We start from the raw sequence: 20,961 nt of genomic DNA on the forward strand, positions 1-20,961 counted from the left end.
AGGGAGGCCTCTGGAAGCCAGAGGGAAGAAGGCTGAGCAGCCACCCAGGATCACAGTTTGGCACTGCCCAGTAAGGAACAGACCAGCACAAACCCAGTCCCTCTGGGAGCATTTTGGCTGCTTAGTGGGAGGTTCACTTCAATTAATTCTTCCATGAAGGAATACAGGAGGTAGCCTTGAACTGCATCTGCTTTGAAACTAAAGATTCCCACAAACCCACTTTTGTAGTGATTTGGCCAAGCAATTACATTCAAATTAACACTCCAAAGAAATGACTGACAAAGCAACTGAAACTCTAAATGGGATCACACAGGTTCTGTGCCACACCAAGCACACACAGCACCCCCTTCCCATACAATTTGGATTAAACCCTCTCAGAAATGCATCTTTCCAGTCATTAACCCTCAGAAACAGAAGGCAGAACTTGCTGGTTTGCACCCTAACATCAGCCAGTGGGGCTGGAACTGGGGTCTGTCCTGTCCCCAAGGGTTCTGGAAGCAAAAGGCAATTGCTGATGGATGGATGGGAGATCCATGGGCAGCTCAGAGCACTGAAACATCCTCTGCACTGCCCAGTCCCACCCATGCAGGAACAGACAGCAAGACATCATAACTGGATCCCAAATCCCTGTCATTCCACCAATTCTGCCACATCCAAGGATTCTGCTTCTACAACACAAGAATCAGACAAGCAAGGAAAACCTGGGAGAGCTGATAATCTGATAATCCAAATATTACATTAATGCCATCAGTCATCAAACTGATACCAAAACTGGCATTTGAACCTTGCACAGACAATGAGCACAGTGAGAGCTGAAAAACTGCATCTCTGTGGTCTGGGAGAAATGTGCACAGAGGAGAGAAGGAAGAAATGTTTTATAAATTCACACAAAGCCTAATTATTTCCACTGTGATACAGCAACTGTGCCCTTCTTGGACTGATGTCATAATGCACACAAAGTATAAGAACATTTAACACCAAAGCTCCTACCTCAACACTGGAAAACATGGCAGTATTCTGGAAAATGGAACAAGGAATGGTACCCCCAGCATTTCAGTACTTGCTGTGCAGACAAATATTTACAGTATTTTCAAACAGCTACAGCAGATGCAAAAAAAAAAATTCTTACAGTAAAAAGGGAGTTTAAAAAACCCAACAATCAGTGCAATTGCCTTCTACTTGAAGTTTTCCTTAAGAAAGATGGCATGTGTGCATGAAGAAGCATGTGACCAAATGGAATATAAAAGTAAAAAACAAAGGACTGCCCTGCATTAGGAATGGGGAAAGCCACACAAAGAGAGATACTATGATAGTAGAAGAGTATTAAAAAACCAGGAAAACAAGTGAGTTTAATTACACTGGTCTCAAGTGTGAAAAATACTGAGAACTCTTCTTACATTCATTCAGTTAATGAGTAAAAGATATATTAAAAAAAAAAAAAAGTCCCTTATGGGTTATTTATGCCACCAGAGGTGCTTACTTGACTGAGTCTGCTATTTAATCAAAAGCCTTTAGTCAGGAAGAAAAACTTAAAAGCATCTTAGAAACTTCAATCTTTTCAGAAAAAAGCCCTGAACTCCTCACACCTCCTCTCCAGAAGTTTTAATTTGATAATCCTTGTGGAAAAACCTCTTGTCTGATGTTATAAAAACAATCCAACAAGAACAAGACTGTTAAAACAAAGGCTGCAGGAGTTATTGAGAGAGGCAGAATTAAAGCCAAACCTTCACAACCTTTTTGCTTTTACAATCAGGGAACCCTGCCTGGGGGCCTGGATGGAGATCAAAGGGATTTGTTACCTGACAGATCAAGAAACAAGGGAATTCCTGTGCCAAAGCCTCTGGAACATGGAAGATCATTGATTGTAATTCACAAAGTCAAATATTCTAAAGCAAGCCAAGCCAAAAAAAAGGAGCTCTAATAAAACAAGTGACCTCACTCTGTACATCAGTGCATACACAACATGTGTTAAATTGCATAGGGCTGTCTTCAATGCCACATAGAGGCAGAGACAAATCCACCTCCTTCCAGCATTTCCCAACAGGACATTTGCTGCTCAGGAGCAGCTCAGGTGTCTCCTGGGGGCTGGAACAGATGGAGTGGACTGGTCACTCTGTTCAGCCACTGCAGCAGAAACCTCCACCCCCAAGCAAACCTCATTATTGCATTACATTTTGCACATCAGGGAAAAAATGACAAACTTAGGTGTTTTGTGTCTTCTGATAGTACTTGTCACCTCCCAAGAGGAGCATTTCACACTTGCTGATGCTGTCTGGGGGGCTGTGCAATGGGGCTCCTCTGCATGGGCTGGAAAATGCCCCAAGTGCCCAAGGGTGGCACAAATTTGGGTATTGCTGAGCTGACCTGCACAGTGAGCCAGACTCAGAGCTGTGACCTCAGCTGCCATTCTCCACCAGCAGCCTGGGGCAGACTGAGACTTCTTGAGCTTTGTGCTGACCTGAGATGTTGCTGTTCTACACCAGACATGTGGGAGGTACAGAATAAAAAATAATTCTAGGATTTTATGTGTTTGTGGCAGGTTTTTGTGGACTGGAGACATTCTTGAATATGTAATTTGTGTTAAAAATATTCCCAGAAAGAGAGGTGCTGGACTGCCAGCATGCTGTACTTTACAAAGTATTTACCCAATTAGTTTTCTTTTTTTTGAATGCTTTAAATTGTTCCCTAATTCACCACTGGTGGGAGGGAAAAGGAGGGAGACACAAGTGAAATATGAGGGCTAGAAATTAATTTGCCCATCACCAAATAAATACAGACCTACTTTACAACTTTACCAGTTGTGGAGTCTTTCTGTGACTCACAAGGCATAAAGAATTAGCAGTATTAGAGGCTTAGAAAGGTCTGTAAAAGGTAAAAATGTCCTGAAATGCACATAAACATCCCAAGTTCTTCATACTTAGGGAAGGAAAGCTACATAATTTCTGCTCATTGCAAGAGGATGCACAAACAACAGCTACTCTCAGATGAAGGGCCTGCCTGAAACTCCTTTTCTCACAAAGGAAACATCTTAAATAGGATGCAGTGCAGTCCCAGGCTGCTTCAGAAATGAGATCTGAGGTCAAGACAGATCCTGCCCTCCTCACCCCATCTGACCACCTGTACAATTCCACTGTCCCAGATCTGCATGGAAAGAGGGGGATGAATTTCACATCCAAGAGGTCTCTGCATAACAGACAGCAAATAAGTTAAATGATGTCTTAAAATGGATGATCTTTATCCTATTTGATTAGAAGAATTCATATAAAAATAATTCTTATATAAAACTCTGCCAAATGAATATCTTCACTGAAATAGGAAAGCTCTGAAGGAAACACAGAGAAGTGCAACACACCCACCATGGGGAGGATCTGCAGCTTGAGGGGAGGTAGGTACAACCTCGCTGGCACACAGCAAGACAGACAATGCTACCTAGGGTTTGCCTCAAATTTACACAAATCTGAATTTATAGAACTATGACCAGGAAGACACTCTGAGCCAGCAGCCTAATCACCCAATTAGAATAGTACAAATATGATTATTCCATTAACAGGTTTTACATTTCACCTACAAAACACTGACAACTGACACACTGCTACAAGGTGAAGATCTGAACTGGAATTATGTACCTAAAAAAGTCTTTATGCAGCAAAGGTTGGGCATTTTCTAGCTTATCCAACACCACCTGGTGGCAGCTGACCTGCTCTGAGGCCCAGAGCTCTGCATGGCTTAAAGCTACTCGCCCATCCCAATGGCCAGAGGTAAAAGTGTCCAAACAGAGACTGAGCAGCTGCTCGAAGAAAAGGGAAAAGACAAAGCAAAATCCATCAGTGGAGGAGAATGAAGGTTTTCCAACCTGCCTCTCAGCATCTTATTTCACTTATCCCATGGAAAAACAAACAAGACCAAGTCAGCATAAACAACTTTCCTGGGCTTTTTCCATTTTCTCCTAAACCTGCTCGTGGCATTGTCATTAGTGCAATGGTTTACATGTGTGTAATGGTTTCTATGAATCCAGTGTGCAAACTAACAGAAGCATCTGTCTCATAATTATCAGTTTTAATTAATGCTTCTCCTAAGAGAATGGCAAAACTCTCACCTTTCCTACGGATCTTATGCATAATGAAGAGAGCTTCACCTCCCTCCCTAAGTAAACTTCAGTTTCCTAATTTTTATCTTTACTGCATAGATTCTCTGACTTGTGCCTAACTTCCAGTAAGCCACTCTCCTCTAGCAGAGCTCCTGCTTCACCACTACTCAACATATAAATAAAATACAATTGTTTTGTGCTTGAATGAATGTAGGATGTTGGTCTGTGTGCGTCTGAACCACAGAGGTAAAACCTGCTGTGTTGTGTGCACGTTGAAAAAGCCTTTCTGCAAATCCCAAGCTACAACAGACACTGGCTGCATCTCGCTCCTCTCACCACATCAATTGCATATTTTTTTTTTTTGCATTTGAAGAGTAATGTCCCCACAAAAAGGATCTTACTTTCTAAGTTCAAAGCATTTTTGATATGTTAACAGAAGTATAATGAGCACTCCTTAGTAAATAAAAATAAATAATAGCATCTAGTCTATCACATTAATACTGTGAAACATATATAAAATTTACATTAACTCAAACAACAGTGAAAAAGGATTGTACTGTATTTATCACCACAGACCCGTATTCTTTAGAGACTTTGGAAAGTAAGTGTCACAGTCCTGTATGACAAATCCTAAAGTTAGCTGTCAGTATGATTTTAAAAAAATCTTTAGAAATTTTTTTAAATGGCACATTTTCTTCTGCCAATCTAACTGGAGCTATTAAAAGCTTAGGTACAGGTTTACTCTTTTTTTTTAAGTTTATCTTTAGTCTACGAAAAACATTTTAAAATGCAGCACAATAAAAAACATTCAAGAACAAGCTTCAGAAAATACATTTGTCCTTAGACACACAGAGAATAATCTGAGAATAATCTTTATAAGACAAGTAGAAACCAGAATTTTGTCACACTCTTATTTTGAAAATAAAAATTTTGTAAATGCATCTAGAATAATCAAGGCTTCATAAATACTCAAAAAATGCTTTGCTTTCCTTTCCTTTGTACTAAAAGCTGATTCACAGCGTTTTAGCTCATCAAACCTTAGTAAGAACTAGATCTTTCCAAATTATCAAAAGCAACTCAATGAACAGCAAACTGAATGAGGAGTTTTGTGGGTTGGGTTGTTGGTTTGGTTTTTTTGCTTTTCTTCCCTAAGCCCTGAGATTGCAGCTCTTGATTTAATTATAAAATCTGGGTCTGTTTTATACCAAGCAGCTCAGAGATTTTTGGCAAACCACATTTCCGACAACAGTGGGGTTTGGTACAAGAACGCAGTTTGTGATCAAGTCTGAAATTCTGGACGGAAGGCTTCCTTGCAAATGGGAAAGAAAGGAATAAAGATGCATCACTCATTGCTGGCCATCCCTGGGCTGGGGCATCTGTTGGTCTAAGTGCAGCTGGTCTGGTGTGAATCCAACTCTGCCTTGTCCGGAGCCGCTGAGCATTAAAAGACGTCAAGCAAAGTACATCGTGCGCAGCGTGTCCTGGTGCACCTGGACTGCCTTAGCAAGTGCTTGGTGGTCTCTGCCGTTGCTCTGGCCAGAAGTGTGGCTTCCTTCAGCACTGAAAGAGAAGGGAGGGGGGAAAAGAAAAACCAACAGGTTGGGGGGGAAGAGAAACCCTACTGTCGTCGTGTTTTTTTAAGATTTTCTAAGCCTTCTGATGTTTACATTCTTGTAACAAAGTTTCTCACACACTTTCTGTAAATAACTCATTGTTTTGCATTCTTTTATGGAGGAGGAGAAATTTGATGGACTGTTGGTTTGTCCAGGGTCATTGGAGAGGTGGCACTTTCACCCTCCAATCCACTGTCACTTTTGGAAATCTATAAATGTTGGGAGTCAGAAAATAAACTCCACTTTTTTCACCTTGAGAGCAGCGGTGTGTGCGTGTCGTGTTGTTTTGTGTCCTACAGTGACACCCTATTTAATCTGCCTCTCCTGGAACTTGTTTCTGTATCATTACCTTCTTCTGAACAGAATAAGGGTAATTAATGTTTGACCAAAGCACCACTGAGGTTCTGAAACAGCACGTACAGGAACATCTTCTGCTTTGTTTCAACAGCAAAATTCAGCAGTGAGAGCGAATCCACCCTCCAACTGCTGAGGACACCACTGATCCCAGAATTAACAAGCCCCACTGCCTTCCAATTCTGCAAAAGTGCAAAACTCTGAACTCACCTATCGTGCTCCTTATCCACCAGATGGTACCTGGCTCTGAAGGCCACCAGGTGAGCGTAGTAGGCGGGGGCAGGGATGGAGACGGAGCGCGTGCAGCGCACGTAGGTGTGGCACAGCTGGTAGGTGAGGATCTGCAGCTCGTCCGACGAGAAGCGATTGTCATCCCACAGCACGTGGTAGTGAGAGGGTCTGCTTGTTCCCTGGAGCCAGAGCACACAGCTCATCAGCACTCCCAAACATCTCCTGAGCTTCCAGCCTCTGCTGGGAACTGCAGCCAAATGGCTGCTTCCTCAAAAACCACAGGCAGCAGCTCTGCACATTGCAGCTGGTTTTTCCTTTAGAAGGTAAACAACCTCCTTCCTTGCTGCCTATCAAACTCATCCTTTCCCTTTTTTGATAGGGCTGTGTTTCTCAAAATTTCACCTCTGAAATGTACTTTCATCTTGAAAACCTCAGATCTGACAAAAAGCCATCTGATAAAGTAACCTCAGTACAAACATTAACAGTTAAAGAGTTAGCATGCCACACAAAATGTCTTACCTGAATCCCAGCATGACTGCACAGGTAGAAGTCAAACTCTGAGGGGTGGGTGATTTTTGTGTCCACTGTGGTACCAGCTGGAATGTTTCCACTTTTTCCGACCTGTGTAAACAGGAAATGCAAAGACACTGAGGCACAACACAAAGGGTTTTTTTTTATTTTCAACTGTGTAGCCAGGAAAACAAGCACAAGAAAAAGATCTATAAAAGCAGAAAGTGAAGAAGAATGTGCAAAACTGAAATTTTGTTCCAACTGAAAATCTGCAGTGTCTCTACTATGGAGAAAGAAAAAAAGAGACAAGCTGCAAAATCATCTTAGAAATTACCTAAAAAGATTTGGTTTTCTGAAGAATGTAAAAAGAGGGTCCTGCAACTGTGTTGTGAAATTCTTTTCACCTTCCCACTCCAGGACAGGAGTAACTTTTCCTGCTTACACCTGCAAGGGGACAATCCTTCCTTGTCAGACAGGCCACCTCTTCCCTCAAAATCTCTTCAAAGCAGAATGTCAAAATACTCTTTACTTTCAAAGAATTTAACATCTGTTACCACAGCATTTATTAACATAACAACCACCTTCATGTCAGCTTTGGGAGTTAATAATTATTGCCTTGAAGCCTGGTGGGGTCCAAGTGCTCTCACAGAGAAGCCTGACAGAGGGAAAAAGAACATGGAAAGCCCAGTCTTTGCCATGAGGAACTCTCCATTCTCATCAACAGCTCTTGAAGAGTTTCCTCTTGACACAGAAAATACCAAAAATCAAATTGGAGAGTCTGATCTCCACCCAGAGAGTACCACAAATGAACAGGAATTGGTGACTTGGCTGCCCAGTGGAGCTTTGGGGTCCCAAGCAGAACGTACCCGTTCGTTTTTATCCGTGCAGAAGAGTCTGGTGTGGTGCCTTTTCTGCACCACTATAAATGTGATGCCAGGCTGATAATCCTTCTCCAGTTTAATGCAAGCCTCCCTGATAGCCAGCAGCTCGTGGTGGAGAACCTGAGCCACACACAGAGAGAGGTGGGATCAACATGAACCATTGCCATCATACAAATTCCTCTTCTTTATCTACAGATGTCTTTTATCTATCCACAGATAATTTATCATGTTCCTTCTTGCACTGTCACTCAGAGTAGTGAGATGTCAAAGCTTTCAGGACCAAATCTTAATTTCTTCCCCTGATGAGGGCAAATTACATCAGCAGTTTCCTGAGCCAGGAGAGAGCTGCTTCCAGATTTGTTCAGCTCCAAGCATGAGGCTCGGACTAACAACCTGCATGTCAAAATCTCTTTAACTATCAAATACAAATGAACATTTAATTAGGCTGCTGAATACAACAGACTAATTATTTTTCAGACTAGAACAAGGGATAAAATCCACAAGTGCTCAGCTGCTCTTTCCCAGCTTTGTACAGTTCCATGCAGGGCTACAGACATCGATAATAAAGAAAGTGGAACAAACCAAAAAACAACTATTTAGTCTGTGGGTTAATTGTACATGAAAACTTCAGTGAAAACCAGTAACAATTGAAAAGAGAATATATCAAAAGTTCATACAAAGATTATTTTATCAATTCAAGTTTAGCAAATGACCTTTCCTCTTTTCCCTCTAGATTTTGAGAAGCCGACTCAATTCTGAATCTTTTATTTACATACATAAATACTGGAAAGAAAAGTGTATATAAATGTCTTTAAAATATATAGAAAAATATTTCATAAAATATGGCACTAACAAGCAAACAAAATAAATATGAGAGGATGAGTTTTATCAGAATAAAAATGACTGTGACAATCCAGTATTTATTAATCCTGTATTAAAAAAATATATAATTATTTTTTACTGCCCAGTTTCTATGGGATACAGTCTGACTAATATATCCTAAATAGGAAACAGATGTGGAACATAACTTGAGTGCTAAAACTACACTTTTCACTTATAATTCTGTCAGGGAAAATATTTTAAAGGGGAAAAAGTACTTTCAAAAGCACATGAAAAGTATGCAAACACTTCTGCTTGCTGGGTTAGAACCCAACAAATTTGTTAAGGGAAGATTGGTTGAGGTTATACTTCTTGTAACTCCAACCACACAGAGGTGGAATTTTAAAATTCCATTACTACCATGAAACTACACAATGAGAATTTCAAGAAGACAAAGATCACCTGTTGGAACTGCCCCTCAGAAACACCATCCCTGTAGAAGATGATTCGAGTTGGTTTGAACCTGGTTGATTTGTAGAACTGGATCAGCAGCTCCCTGACCATGGCAGCCAGGTCCTGGATGATTTCCTGGCGGTGCTGCTGCACCCGCACCGTGGCACAGTAACGGTTGGGATGAGCATCCATGCTTCCTACAACCTGGAAAAAATGCTTGGCATCAAACCAGGAAGCACTTAAATAAAGGTTATTTCATGGGATAACTGCACTGTCTTGAACACTGAGTGGTTGGCCTGGCAAAGATGTATTTGAAATTCAAATGTGCTTGGAAACAGCTCTGGGTTTAGTCCACCTGTGGCAGCACACCCTGCTGAAAGAGAAAACTTGTTTGAAATCTAAAAGACTCATTTCCTGCTTGCACTTACAGGCACTTAAAAACTCAAATACAGTTTGGAGCACTTTGGAGCACAGTGACACCATGAAGCCATTATGATGGTTCAGACTGCTGCATGGGAGTTGGAACTGTGGGACACCAAGCCTGTTTTTTGGATCCATCAAACTGAAATGGTGATGGACCACAGAAATATCCACACCCTTTACAGAGGGAAGGGATTCTTCTGTTAATGAAACATTAACATCTATATGCTGTAGAAGTGGTATGAGACTTAAAAACAAACAAACAAAAAACCCAAAGAAGCAAACACATCTCTGTCACCATCATATCTTCTGAAAAATCCCCTTGCCCAGGATTCTCTCCTGGGAAACTGAGAAGCCTCAGAGAAAAAGGAAAACAATATGATCTCATTTGCTCCTCCTGTGTTTTGCTGCTTTGGAATGTGGCTGGAGATTGTTTATCCAACAGGTGAATTGTTTGTACTTATTGGCCAATGACAGCCAAACTGTGTTGGACTCTGGAGGAGAGAGTCACGAGTTTTTCTTAGTTTTTCTTTTTTAGCCTTCTGTAAGTATCCTCTATTCTTTAGTATGGTTTTAGTATAGTATTCTTTAATATAATATAGTAACATAATAAATTAGCCTTCTAAGAACATGGAGTCAGATTCATCCTTCCTCCCCTTGACAAGGGTCCCAGAAAATACCAAACATCTCCACCTGGTTTTCCCTGGACACACAGGTGTAACTTTTTAAAACAGATACATAACATCACCAAAGAACTTCATTATTAAACAATTCTGAGCAGCCACTACATGTGTCTGACATAATACAAGCTAAAGATCACTCCCTGTATTTCAGAAGTACATTTCCAAGAGATTACTGCACATTTTGTGTTTTCTGGAAGCCTGAGTCCCCAGAAACCACAGCTGAGCAAGCCTAGTTCCCTATCAGTAATGAAGAAATTCTGAACATTTCTAAGTGCTGAAGAAGCAGATTTAAGCATGCACTAGCTCATTATCAGGCTGCTAATAAATATCAGCTCCCAGAAAAGCTCCTCTGTGTATCAGCAACTCAGGCATTTTACAAGCTAATACACACATTTAAGTAATTAGCATCAGAGCAAGCTTTCTGAAGTTTCAATAAATTCCTGCAGAAAAATAATTTATAATGCTATAATTAGGCAATCAGAAGCAATGGACCACAAAAGGATTGAAAGCAATAAAATGCATTGGAGCTGAGCAGCAGGAGGGAGCTGGGGGGAAAGAGCAGGACACAATTTACTCACTGCAGCAATGGAAGGCTTCTTCCCATCCCCAGCTGGAGGGTGAGTTACATCTGCACCAAGGAATATGACAGGCTGCTGGAATACTGGGGGTCTGGCAAAGAGAAGGCAAATTTGTAAAAGCAGCAAGATTTATGCTTAATAAAGCATATTAAAACTCAAATAAACAGCACTCTGTACTCCTGCAGTGAATTCATCAACAACTGGCACTTGATCAGAGTTGGTCACTTGTTCTGTGGCAGGAATTAAAAATCCTGATTAAGGTTCTCATGCTAAATACTTTGGCAGATTTTTAAAGCAGAGGTAATTGTTGCTTTTAATTAAAAATTAGTTTTAATATATATCTAGCTTTTTATAACTTGAAGAATTGCAGTTTTAATCAACTGGACCACAGAAAGGAGTAAAAGTTAAACCCTTAGTAACAAATGGCATCTGAGAAACATAAATAAGCATGCACATATGCAGATGCCATGAAAAAATATATTTTTCCTAATAAAAAACAGTCTTAGTAAGGAAGTCCAAAAATAGTAGATATCAAAGTTATTACTTGCAAAGTGTATTGTTTTTAATTGAGCTTGAAAGTTTTACACAAATTGTTAGGTTAAGATATTAAACCACTGCCCCAAGAGAGGAACACCAGAGCACTACAACATAGGTTTTAAACTTCAACTCTATTCCTTAATAAAACCATTTCAAACAAATCTTGGGCCATAATTTCTTTGTGGGGGAATGATTTAATGGTTAAGAAGATTAATTAAACTGTTTGCAGACCTTCTTTAAAAGAAATGGGATGGTGATGTTGGGGGTTAGACTTTTTTTGTTTTTTTCTTGAGTTGTTTTTTTTCCCTCTCAGAGAATTTTCTTCCCATTTACTGCCTAAGAGATGATGAATGGACTCTACTTAAGAGTAAAATAGCTGGGTGTCCTGGAATTCTGTTAATTTTTTGTTGTCTGGGTTTTGTTATTGCTGCTATTGTTGCTTTTTTGTTTACATACATATAAATATTTTTTTTTTTTTCCTAGTAAAAAACGGTTATTCCTTTACCCACATCTCTGCTTGAAAGCCCCCAAAGTTACAATAATTTGGAGGGAGGGAGTCATCTTTTCCACTCCAGGAAGATTCCCACCTTCCTTGGCAGACACCTGTCTCCTAACCCAGCACAGTTTTTGGTGCCCAATGTTGGGCTTCAAGGCATTGAGAGGAAATGGTGAAAAAGGAATAATATTTTCTGGGTAACCTAATTTTGTGTGCTGAACACAGAAACCTCCTTAGGCACCACGTGGTCTAACTGACCCTGGTTTGGCTGGCACATGGTTGTGGCTACATTTTGTGCTGCCATTTGCAGCTCCTTATTTCAACATGGATCCTATGACTTAGGCTACTGTGGCTGTTACCCAGTTTGCACAGCAGGTCAATGAGGGGAGCAATTCCTGAATTTAAACTTCCTCTGGAATGTGGACACGTGGCTGTACAACTATCACAGGCTGAGTTCATGTCTGGGGGCTTTCATCAATAATGGTGCCCATTGTGAGGAAGCACTACAGGGGCGAGTTTTTCCTCAATCCTTCACCCATTTCTTTGCATGTACCCCAGCACCTTTCAAAGGGTTCAGATTTTTTTTTTTCTAGATGCTGATATCATACAATGGCTGCTGTTGCTGATAGGCCTAATCTATGTAGGATTTAGAGATAACCTCCCTGATATCCATCCCAGAGAGCAGGGATGGTGCCCAGGAGCAGGGAGCTCTGCCCCACAGCCTGGCCCTGCCCCACTGCCCATCTCAGGAATGAAGCACCCACACTGGATGGGGTCTGGGAGGACATAGGCTGGGTGCTGAGGGAATTCTGTTCCCCAGCTGATGGGAAGCCCTCTCTCTCCCTGCCTCAAAGAGGGAAAGTCTGATAGTGCAGCTGTGGAAACCAGAGACACTCCAGCTGTCCAGGATCCAGCTGAACCATCCCTGACCCAGGCATTGATCAGGTGTTTGTAAGGAAGCACCAGCCCTTCCTTCTCTGGAAACAGCTTTTAATGAGTGTAAGAGAGAGATTGTTCAGAGACAAAGCAGGATCACATCACAGAATGCACTGCAGACCACTGAGGATGGGATCCAACAGAGAAGTGCCAGTACTGGAGGTACTTTTTGGGAGGGATGGACAGCACAGTAACAGCCATGACAAGGTCAGGTGCACAGGGCAAATGTTGTGAGCCTGGCACATCCAGGGCCACCCCAGTACTCCACCTTCATGGCAACACTGAATGTGGAGAGACAGTGGGTTCCACAGCCAGCAAAATCAGGAATTTTGAGAGCACAGTCCATGGCACAATGCAAGCTTATGTCTCCATGGGTAAGAGTCTCAAAGAGAAGAATGTTGACCAAAAGAAAAGGCATTACTGTTCCAGGTGGTCTCTATTTGTTTTAGAAAACTCAGGGCAAATGGAATATTAGAGATTTTTCATTCTAATGGCAGTTGTGTACTTCAATGGCCAGATCATAAAACAATACTTTTATTACAAATTTCAACAGAAACAAGTATTCCTCTCTTGTCTTCATAACCTAACTTCTGCAGGACTATTTATTAGAAGCCAGAAGAGTTTGTCTGAAGAGTCACTTAAGCTGCAGTGCTATGGCTGCAGATAAAAGCTCCCAGTTATCTCAGCATGTCTCACTTTCTCTTTGCAATACAAAAACCTCTTCCCCTTTGAAAGAACTTACCTTCCCTGTGGCAGTAGAATGTTATTTACACCTCCTAATTTGACATTTATTTTTAAGCAGAGGTTGGACAGAGTTTGTGGTGTTGTTCTTTGGACGTTTTTCATCTGCACACACTGAGTGGCCATTCCCAGCACTGTGTCCCCAACGCGCTTCACCTCCGCTGCAGGAGGAGAAAAACAAAAAAGATTTGCAAATTGCAAATCAAACCATGGAGGAGACTTGAATTTAACTACAGTTAACTACACTTAGAGTTTCAGCAAAGTGGGGCTCAAGCTTAAAGGAATACAATGAAACTTCACCCCAAACCTACCCAGCCTCCAGAACCTCCCCCAGTTCTGCTCTGCTCCACCTAACCAGTCCTAAATGCAATCATTAAAGGCACTGCTGGCTTATATTAACTAAGAATTTTTAAAATTCATTCTTATTTTTCAATTGTAGCATTATATCATCAGCTTTGGCTAATGATGTGGGCAATGTGGATAATATTAGGATATTTAGCACTTGGTGCATTATTAAACACTGGAATAGTAAAACAAACCTAGCAATAAAGTGCTCAGCAATATTCAGCCAAGCAGTTTATCAGTTCTTCACTGATAGGAAGATGCAAGTTCATCACTTGCATAGCAAAGTGGCCAGCTCAGCAGACAATGGTGCATAAAAACTCCAAGAAACTCATGAAGTACTGTACAATTCCAATAGTTAAATCAAATCCTATTGTTAACAACAAAATTGAGACTTCAAGGCTTTCAGAGACCCACATACTCTTACACTCAGGGAAGAAATTTAGGCTCCAGGACTGATGAACAGAGAAAATGAACCCCCCTTTTTGGCAACAGGAGAGGGAAAGAGAAGGGTGGGAAGAAAAGACAAGACTGTGGGTATAGGAAGGTGCAGGGTATGGAAGAGCATAGGGAGAAAATAAGGAGAGATGATTAGAGGGAGCAGAAATAACTATAATTAAAGATAATGACAAAGAAAGAAGATCAGAGTGTTACCACATCCTCTCAGTGGTTAAGTAGAGGAAAAGAATTCCCTTTTAAAGCCAAACAGGAATAGTAAAAATGTCATTTTGCACCAAATTTCTATTGTACAAATTAGAGATGAGCCACTTCCTTTGCAGCTGAATTCAAGGGGGGAAAAAGTACTATTTCCTTAAGGTTCCTTGCTTAATCTCTTTTCATCTTGTAAGAGATTTAATATTAAAGTTGGAAAATTATTTTGTGCTATATTAACATGGTGAGGGCTGGGATAAAACAAATCTGCAGCTGCTTGGTAGATCTGATCCACCAGAGAAGAGTCCACATACCTGTGGGAGGAAAATAATGGCTGCTGCTCCAGCTGGGCAAGGTTAGTGAAAAAGGAGGGAGGCAGGACTGGAAAAAAGCAGTCCTGCCTATAGGAAGAGCTGGAAAATGCATGGTTTATGTAAAACATACTAAAACCCATGGGGTTTATGCACCAATTGTCACTGTTTCAAAAAAACCGTTTAGTTTGCTGAATTTTCACTTTCTGTGCACCTGTATCCTTGCAACCGGAGTTAAAAATTGAAATTAAAAGAAAAATAGACAGAAATCTCCTTCACTCAACATTTTTTGCCAAAGGAGATTGTTTGAGTGACCAATGTGTTCTAAAAGCTAAAAGAGTTCTTGAAGTCCTTGAAGTCATTGGAATTTTCAGCACACAAGTTTTATTAAGCATATTATAATCCACTGCCTATCAATGCCAATCTCACCAAACTTGTGCTGGCTTTCTCAAATGCAATCAGCAGGGAAAATGGCAAAAACAAATTAAAAGCACAGAGAACATACTGAAAATACTTAGGTCTTAATATAAAACATCACACAGCACAAGAAAAATAGTAAAATTAATTTACAGCCCAGTCCCTAACTGGAATTTATAGAGATAAACCAGCATGAAACCTCTCTCCTTTGGACAGCTGACAAAAACCACACAAAACTGTGACTGAGATGCACCATTTCCACTCACTGACCATAGACTGGTGTTTTTCCTGGCAAAATGACCACGACCAGCTGCAGCCCAGTGTAAGTGTTCTTGAGGTGTCTGAACATGGGCTCCACGCTATCGGCTCCCTGGGCGTATTTACAGAAGCAGGGCTGCCCCTGGATTGGCATCCCAGCATCCCTGGAAATCTTCCTCAGCTGCTCTGTGAAGGACCTGGGCAAGGCACAGAAATACATGAAATTATCAGTCAGTCAAAACCCATCTTGATTTTTGAGCTTATTTTTAATGGAACAATCCTGTTAAACTTGCAGAGTTGTGTTGTCCAAAAACTTGGGAATTTAACTCCATGTGCATCTTTAACTGACAAATGCCTGTGTAGTCATTGAAGGCAAGACAGGAAATATGCTGTATAAATAACACCATTAATGAAAAAAAACTCATTTCCAAAGCAAATTCTACCTTATGTCTATGGGAAATAGGATAAAATACTTTTTGCAATAATGACAATCTGGTACAGCCTGCTCTAACATAATTCCATGTTACCACCAGAGAAAGGGCTGGAGCTATTCCTTTTTTTCCTCATGATGAAAACAATCCACAAAAATTACCAGCAATTGTCTCAGTGAATTGCTTTAGCATCCATAATAATGCACAATTTCACAGATACCAGAGAAAATGTGTGTCCAGAGGTGAAGGCAAACCTTCCCCTAGGCTGGTGAAAAAAAATCACCCTTTGATGGAACTGGTCAGATATGGAGACAACCAAATTTCCTCAGAGGCTTCCACCTGAGAGCCTTTTTAGCTGACTGATAAAAGCCCTTTTTATTAACTTGGAGTGGGTACCCCCCCACAGTTGTCTAAAACATTGCTCATCTCCACCACAGGGTGCCAGGGTATCACTGACTGAGAGGGTGGGAAGATTCAGCTTCTTCCAAACCTGTTGTTAACTTGCATGAATCAGAACAGCTGGGAGCTCCAGCCCTGCAGCCTGAGGCTCCTTGCAGAAAATGGGTTTGTCCTCTGGAAAAAGAAGCACTCACTACAGCAGAGCCAGTGGCAGAATATCTCCCCATCCCTGGGAGTGTTCAAGGCCAGGCTGGATGAGGCTTGGAGCAACCTGGTCTAGGGGAAGGTGTCCCTGCCCATGGCAGAGGGGTTGGAACAAAATGAACTTTAAGGTCCCTTCCAACCCAAACCATTCTGTGATTTCAACATTCAAGTCTCAAACAAGTCAGGGTTTGAGCCTTTTAAAGTCCATGTGGAAGTACAGTGCCTACAAGGAAAGGTTCTCTCTCTGTTCCCAAGAGGTAGAGCAGGATGATTTTGAAGACTTTTAGAGCATTTGAAGGTGTTTCCTCTGATGAATCAGCAGCATTCGAGTTCCAACTTGATCAACAAGATGTAACAAGAGACCACAAGATGGAAAAGGATGCAGACATTTTCCTGGCTTGAAGCAATGTCCCTTCATGGTAAATACAAACTCATTCTAAGCCATCCAAATAATTTTATTTTGGCTCATTATGTTGAAGACTTCTGTCTATCTCTCAAAACTGAGTAACTTGGCTTACACAGCATTTCCACTAGAAGCAACATCATGGAAGGGAAAGTTCTCTGGCAGCCCAGTTCTTGACATGTGCCTGGAGAGAACAAGTCCCTCCCTTCCTCACACAATGGGCAGTAAAATGACTCCCACTGTCTGCTCATCACTTGTTAGGGAAAAATTCCCAAGTCGTTTAGCAAACCATGTGAAGGAACAGGGCCATGGCAATGCCACTGGTGTGAGCAATCCCTGCCTTGCCTTCACCTCCCAGAGAGCAGCTGAGTCACTGCCAGGGCTGCTCCACTTGTCCATGTATGAAAGGAGAGCAGCTGCACGTGGAAAGAGGGATCAGACATGGATCTGGGCCTGCACACCTTCCCTGAGCCAATGCAGATGTCACTGTAACAAGAGTCTTTGAACAATCCTGTCCCATCCTAAGATAAAGAAACCAAATCTGGAAGTTTCATTCAAACACCTAAAGGCAATAGAACAACCAGTCCTACTCATCTGACAAATACAGCAACTTGCACATTCCAGAAACTCTGAAGAGGAAAAGGTTTTGGACAAAAAAATTCCTTTTAAAGAAATTCTACATGAATAATTCTACGCAGGAAAGGAGCCCAAGAGAACACACATGTTAGCTGGCACTCTTGAGAAACACTCAAGTGATAAACACCCATCATTACATCACTTCTGTATCTTAAACCCTATTGCCTCACAGGTCAGAAATCTGCCATAAAGCAGAAATGGCTTTTGTTAAGTCTGATTTGGAGGATTTCCTGATGCTGGCATTGAAATCAGACTGGCATCATTCAAAACACAAAGAAACAGAAGATGTATTGCTGTGTGCTTAACAATTTAACCAAAAAGATGCTCTTAATAAAAGTGAAATCATGACATTTGCATCCTTAATAAATGATAAAATCACCACCTTACACAACAAACACACTTACTTAAGATGAACTTCAGTGCACTGGCGCTGGGGAGCAAAGCAGGCAATTGCCCAAACCTTTATTTCAATTCCAGTGTGAAATTGTTTATTCCTCATGTCCCAGACACCTTGCACTGGTGTAGCAATTGCTTTATTCTGGAAGTGGAAGGTAAAAATTAAACATTAATGCAAAACTTGATTGATGCTAAACAAAAATTAGCTTTGCTTCTACTTCCCTCCAAGTGGAGGTGATTTGTACTCTCAGGTTGCTCTCTCCCCTCTACAAACACCCATCCATCTCACAATAATCATTCTATCACTGTAGCAAGACAGCCTCTTAGCCAGGTGAAAAATAAAACTCACACTGTTCATTTTTATTGCTAATCATTGCCTTTGGTTGTATTTATCAGCAGCAAATAGAAATTATGTATGGGAAGTAAGATTCATGCTTGGTATGGAAAGTTAACAAGAATCTGCATTTCTACAGTGACTTTACAACTGCTCAGTGAGCTTTCCAAGGGAAAGTTAATTTAAGTACTATGAATATTTTACACATCACTAAGTAGAGGCAAATAGTGGTTCAATGTCACCCACACAACTCCAGAAAAAATGTGAACAAGCTGAGAAAGGTGATCAGTTATTCAACTTGGACCTGCTCAACACTTTTATTTCTCCCACCAAGCAGATATTACTGGGATGGATTATCTAGAGGACAAGGGATGTAATAAAGCAGCTAAAGTAATTCTGGTGATGTTAATTACCTTAATAAATACTGATAGATGCTTTAGACAAGTTACCATGATGCCTTCCTTCTCACCTAGCAACAACAACTAAAGCTTCTGGGCATTTTTCAGGACACACACATGAATCTGATAATGGATTTTTCAAAGAGTTGTGTGTGCTGAAGGCAGTGCCTCCCCCACTATGACTTTTCAACATTCATCTGCCAGTAAGTTCCCACCAGTTCTGCTGGTGCCAGAATAGCTCATGAAAGCAGTTCCCTCATCAGGGTCAGGCCTGGGGTACCTTAACCTGCCAGGGAAGGGAGGTTTGAACTCATTTGCCTGAGTCACCTGAAGAATTTTAGGCAGGAAACTCAAGATCCTCTTCCATTATGGGTTTGGAGGGACCAGTCTGCTGTGCACAGGGACAGAATTATATTCAGCTGGCAATGCACGATCTGAAGAGATTCATCAAAAGCCTCCACAAATGAAATTATCCTAGTTATTACAGCTTTCAAATTGCAAAAAGTCCCAGTATATAACTGAAGGAAAATCCTATTTCTCAAGCTTTTTTTTAAACAGATATCACAGGAGAAAGATTATGTCAAAAGGTCATCTGAAAAGCCATTGTAAAATAAAAACCTGAGGGTAAATATTCCATACAGGAAGAGACAGCTCTGGGGAAAGACTGACAGAGATGATACCTCAAGACAGCTGCCATAAGCACAGTTGCTCCACCCAAAATATTCAAAACCAGCCAGAAGTTCAGGAATATTTCAGCATATTTTCAAATATATACAATGACAATTGAAATAGTCTTTGTTCTTCTCCATACACATTGATTTGAACCACTGTTTGCAGGCTGCTTCTTACAACACACAATGAAAGACTGTGCTGTAAAACCTGATGAAAGTAATTTTATTTTCTTTTATCCTAAATTTGAGGATAAAGTCAACATAAGGCTATTTAAAGACACATATATTTAACTCATATTACCTGTTTAGAGCTTCGATATGGGCAAGTTGAGCGCTACTAAACTTTGTTCTTTGCTTTCTAATTAAATATAATTTGCACAGTGGTCTTAAGTGACTTGTGTCACAGCAGCAGAGTGTTTAACTGTAAGAGTGTTTGAGGCAAAAAAGGCATTTTGAACCCAGCTTTACTTTCCAAAATAAAACAGCAATCGAAAGAGATGCAAATCAGCCAATACATTTAAGGACTTGGAGAACCTAAATTCAAATTCTGAACAATGCACCTGTGCCAGCCCTCTGATTGCACACAACACAATTAATTTCAAATAACCACATTACAGAGGCCAGCACGGTCTGTACAGAGGCCACTGGACATACCCTGCCTCCATAGAGGATGGAGGGAGGCTGAAGGACTCTGCCAGTCACATCTGTCATTTCATCCTTGACCATGATCCCAAACTCCCGCACGTAAGGGTCCGTGTTGAAACTGGCGCTCCGCATCTGAAATGATCAAAATGCACAAAACCAAGCTCATCCATAGCCTGTGTGCAGGGCACAAACACATCAGTACCTGCTAAAGGTGAGCAAAATTAAACCCATTCCTACACAGGCCTCCTGTCTGGCACAGCACTCACCAATTTGCTGATCTCTTCCTGCCGGTCCGGGGCTGATCTGGCAGTGGCTCGAATCATAGTGGAAGTTTGATTGTCAGTGAGTTTCTTGATGCATCTTTGTCCTGCCACTATGTTGCACACCTGAAATTTCCCCAAAGAAAGAAAATTAAACACAGTCCAATTCTTTTTTTGGCTCGTGGCCTTTCTTTCACTGATGCACCACTGAATTTCTCAACATTTGGCTGCTCAAAAATCAGCCTGCCAATATTTTAACCCTTTTTCCCTCTGACCCCTTCCCCCAGCCCCAAATTACAGAATTCTCTATGAGTTTACTTGCCTCTAGAGGAAGGTATGTGTGTTTCTGCTCCTGTCCAACTTGTAAACATGGAAGGTGAGGGTAGCGTAAAACTAATTTATGCCTGTCCTTAAAATACTGAGCTACAGTGCATTCAACTGTTTGTCCATTCTCCTGCTGAAGTGGGAATCTGTTGGAATGCAAACATGGAAAGCAGCTATTACTTCATGCAAAATGCTTCCCCCACAGCTCCTCAGTACATTTCTTGGCACAAGTTAAGCTTATTGAAGGAGGATGAAACAGAGCCCAAACAATTAAAAACCAGATTCAGATACTGATCAGTTATCTTCTTGTAAAAAAGCTCCTATCAGTTTTGTTCCTTATATTGCTTCCTTAAAAATGGGAATCACTGTCTCCATATTCAAGTTATCTGTAAATTTCTAGCTGGTAGTTAAACTTTTTTTCCAGAGGAGAAAGAGATTGCAAATAAGCAACATCAGGAGGCTGATCCCAACTGGCATCACTTTTCTATTCCAGTTGTGGGAAACATCAGGCTACAAATAGGACACCCCTGTCCTCATTCAAA

General features: G+C 41.1%; 1 protein-coding gene across 1 annotated transcript in view; it reads right to left on the reverse strand.

The window, feature by feature from the left end:
* Positions 1–3,276: 3,276 nt before the first annotated feature.
* The window catches only part of AGO2 (argonaute RISC catalytic component 2), a 48,902-nt gene continuing 31,217 nt past the window's right edge, over positions 3,277–20,961 (reverse strand). The window contains exons 8-19 of the mRNA XM_036406525.1: positions 20,418–20,565; positions 20,102–20,221; positions 19,845–19,967; positions 17,796–17,929; positions 15,331–15,515; positions 13,341–13,500; positions 10,630–10,720; positions 8,958–9,152; positions 7,662–7,796; positions 6,805–6,906; positions 6,265–6,464; positions 3,277–5,647 (exon numbers count right to left, since the gene is read on the reverse strand). Coding sequence (XP_036262418.1) covers positions 5,539–5,647; positions 6,265–6,464; positions 6,805–6,906; positions 7,662–7,796; positions 8,958–9,152; positions 10,630–10,720; positions 13,341–13,500; positions 15,331–15,515; positions 17,796–17,929; positions 19,845–19,967; positions 20,102–20,221; positions 20,418–20,565 — 1,702 coding nt within the window. The 3' untranslated portion in view covers positions 3,277–5,538. The remainder of the gene's footprint in view (positions 5,648–6,264; positions 6,465–6,804; positions 6,907–7,661; positions 7,797–8,957; positions 9,153–10,629; positions 10,721–13,340; positions 13,501–15,330; positions 15,516–17,795; positions 17,930–19,844; positions 19,968–20,101; positions 20,222–20,417; positions 20,566–20,961) is intronic.

This window comes from Molothrus ater, chromosome 1, assembly GCF_012460135.2.
Source record: "Molothrus ater isolate BHLD 08-10-18 breed brown headed cowbird chromosome 1, BPBGC_Mater_1.1, whole genome shotgun sequence".
Taxonomy (NCBI): domain Eukaryota; kingdom Metazoa; phylum Chordata; class Aves; order Passeriformes; family Icteridae; genus Molothrus; species Molothrus ater.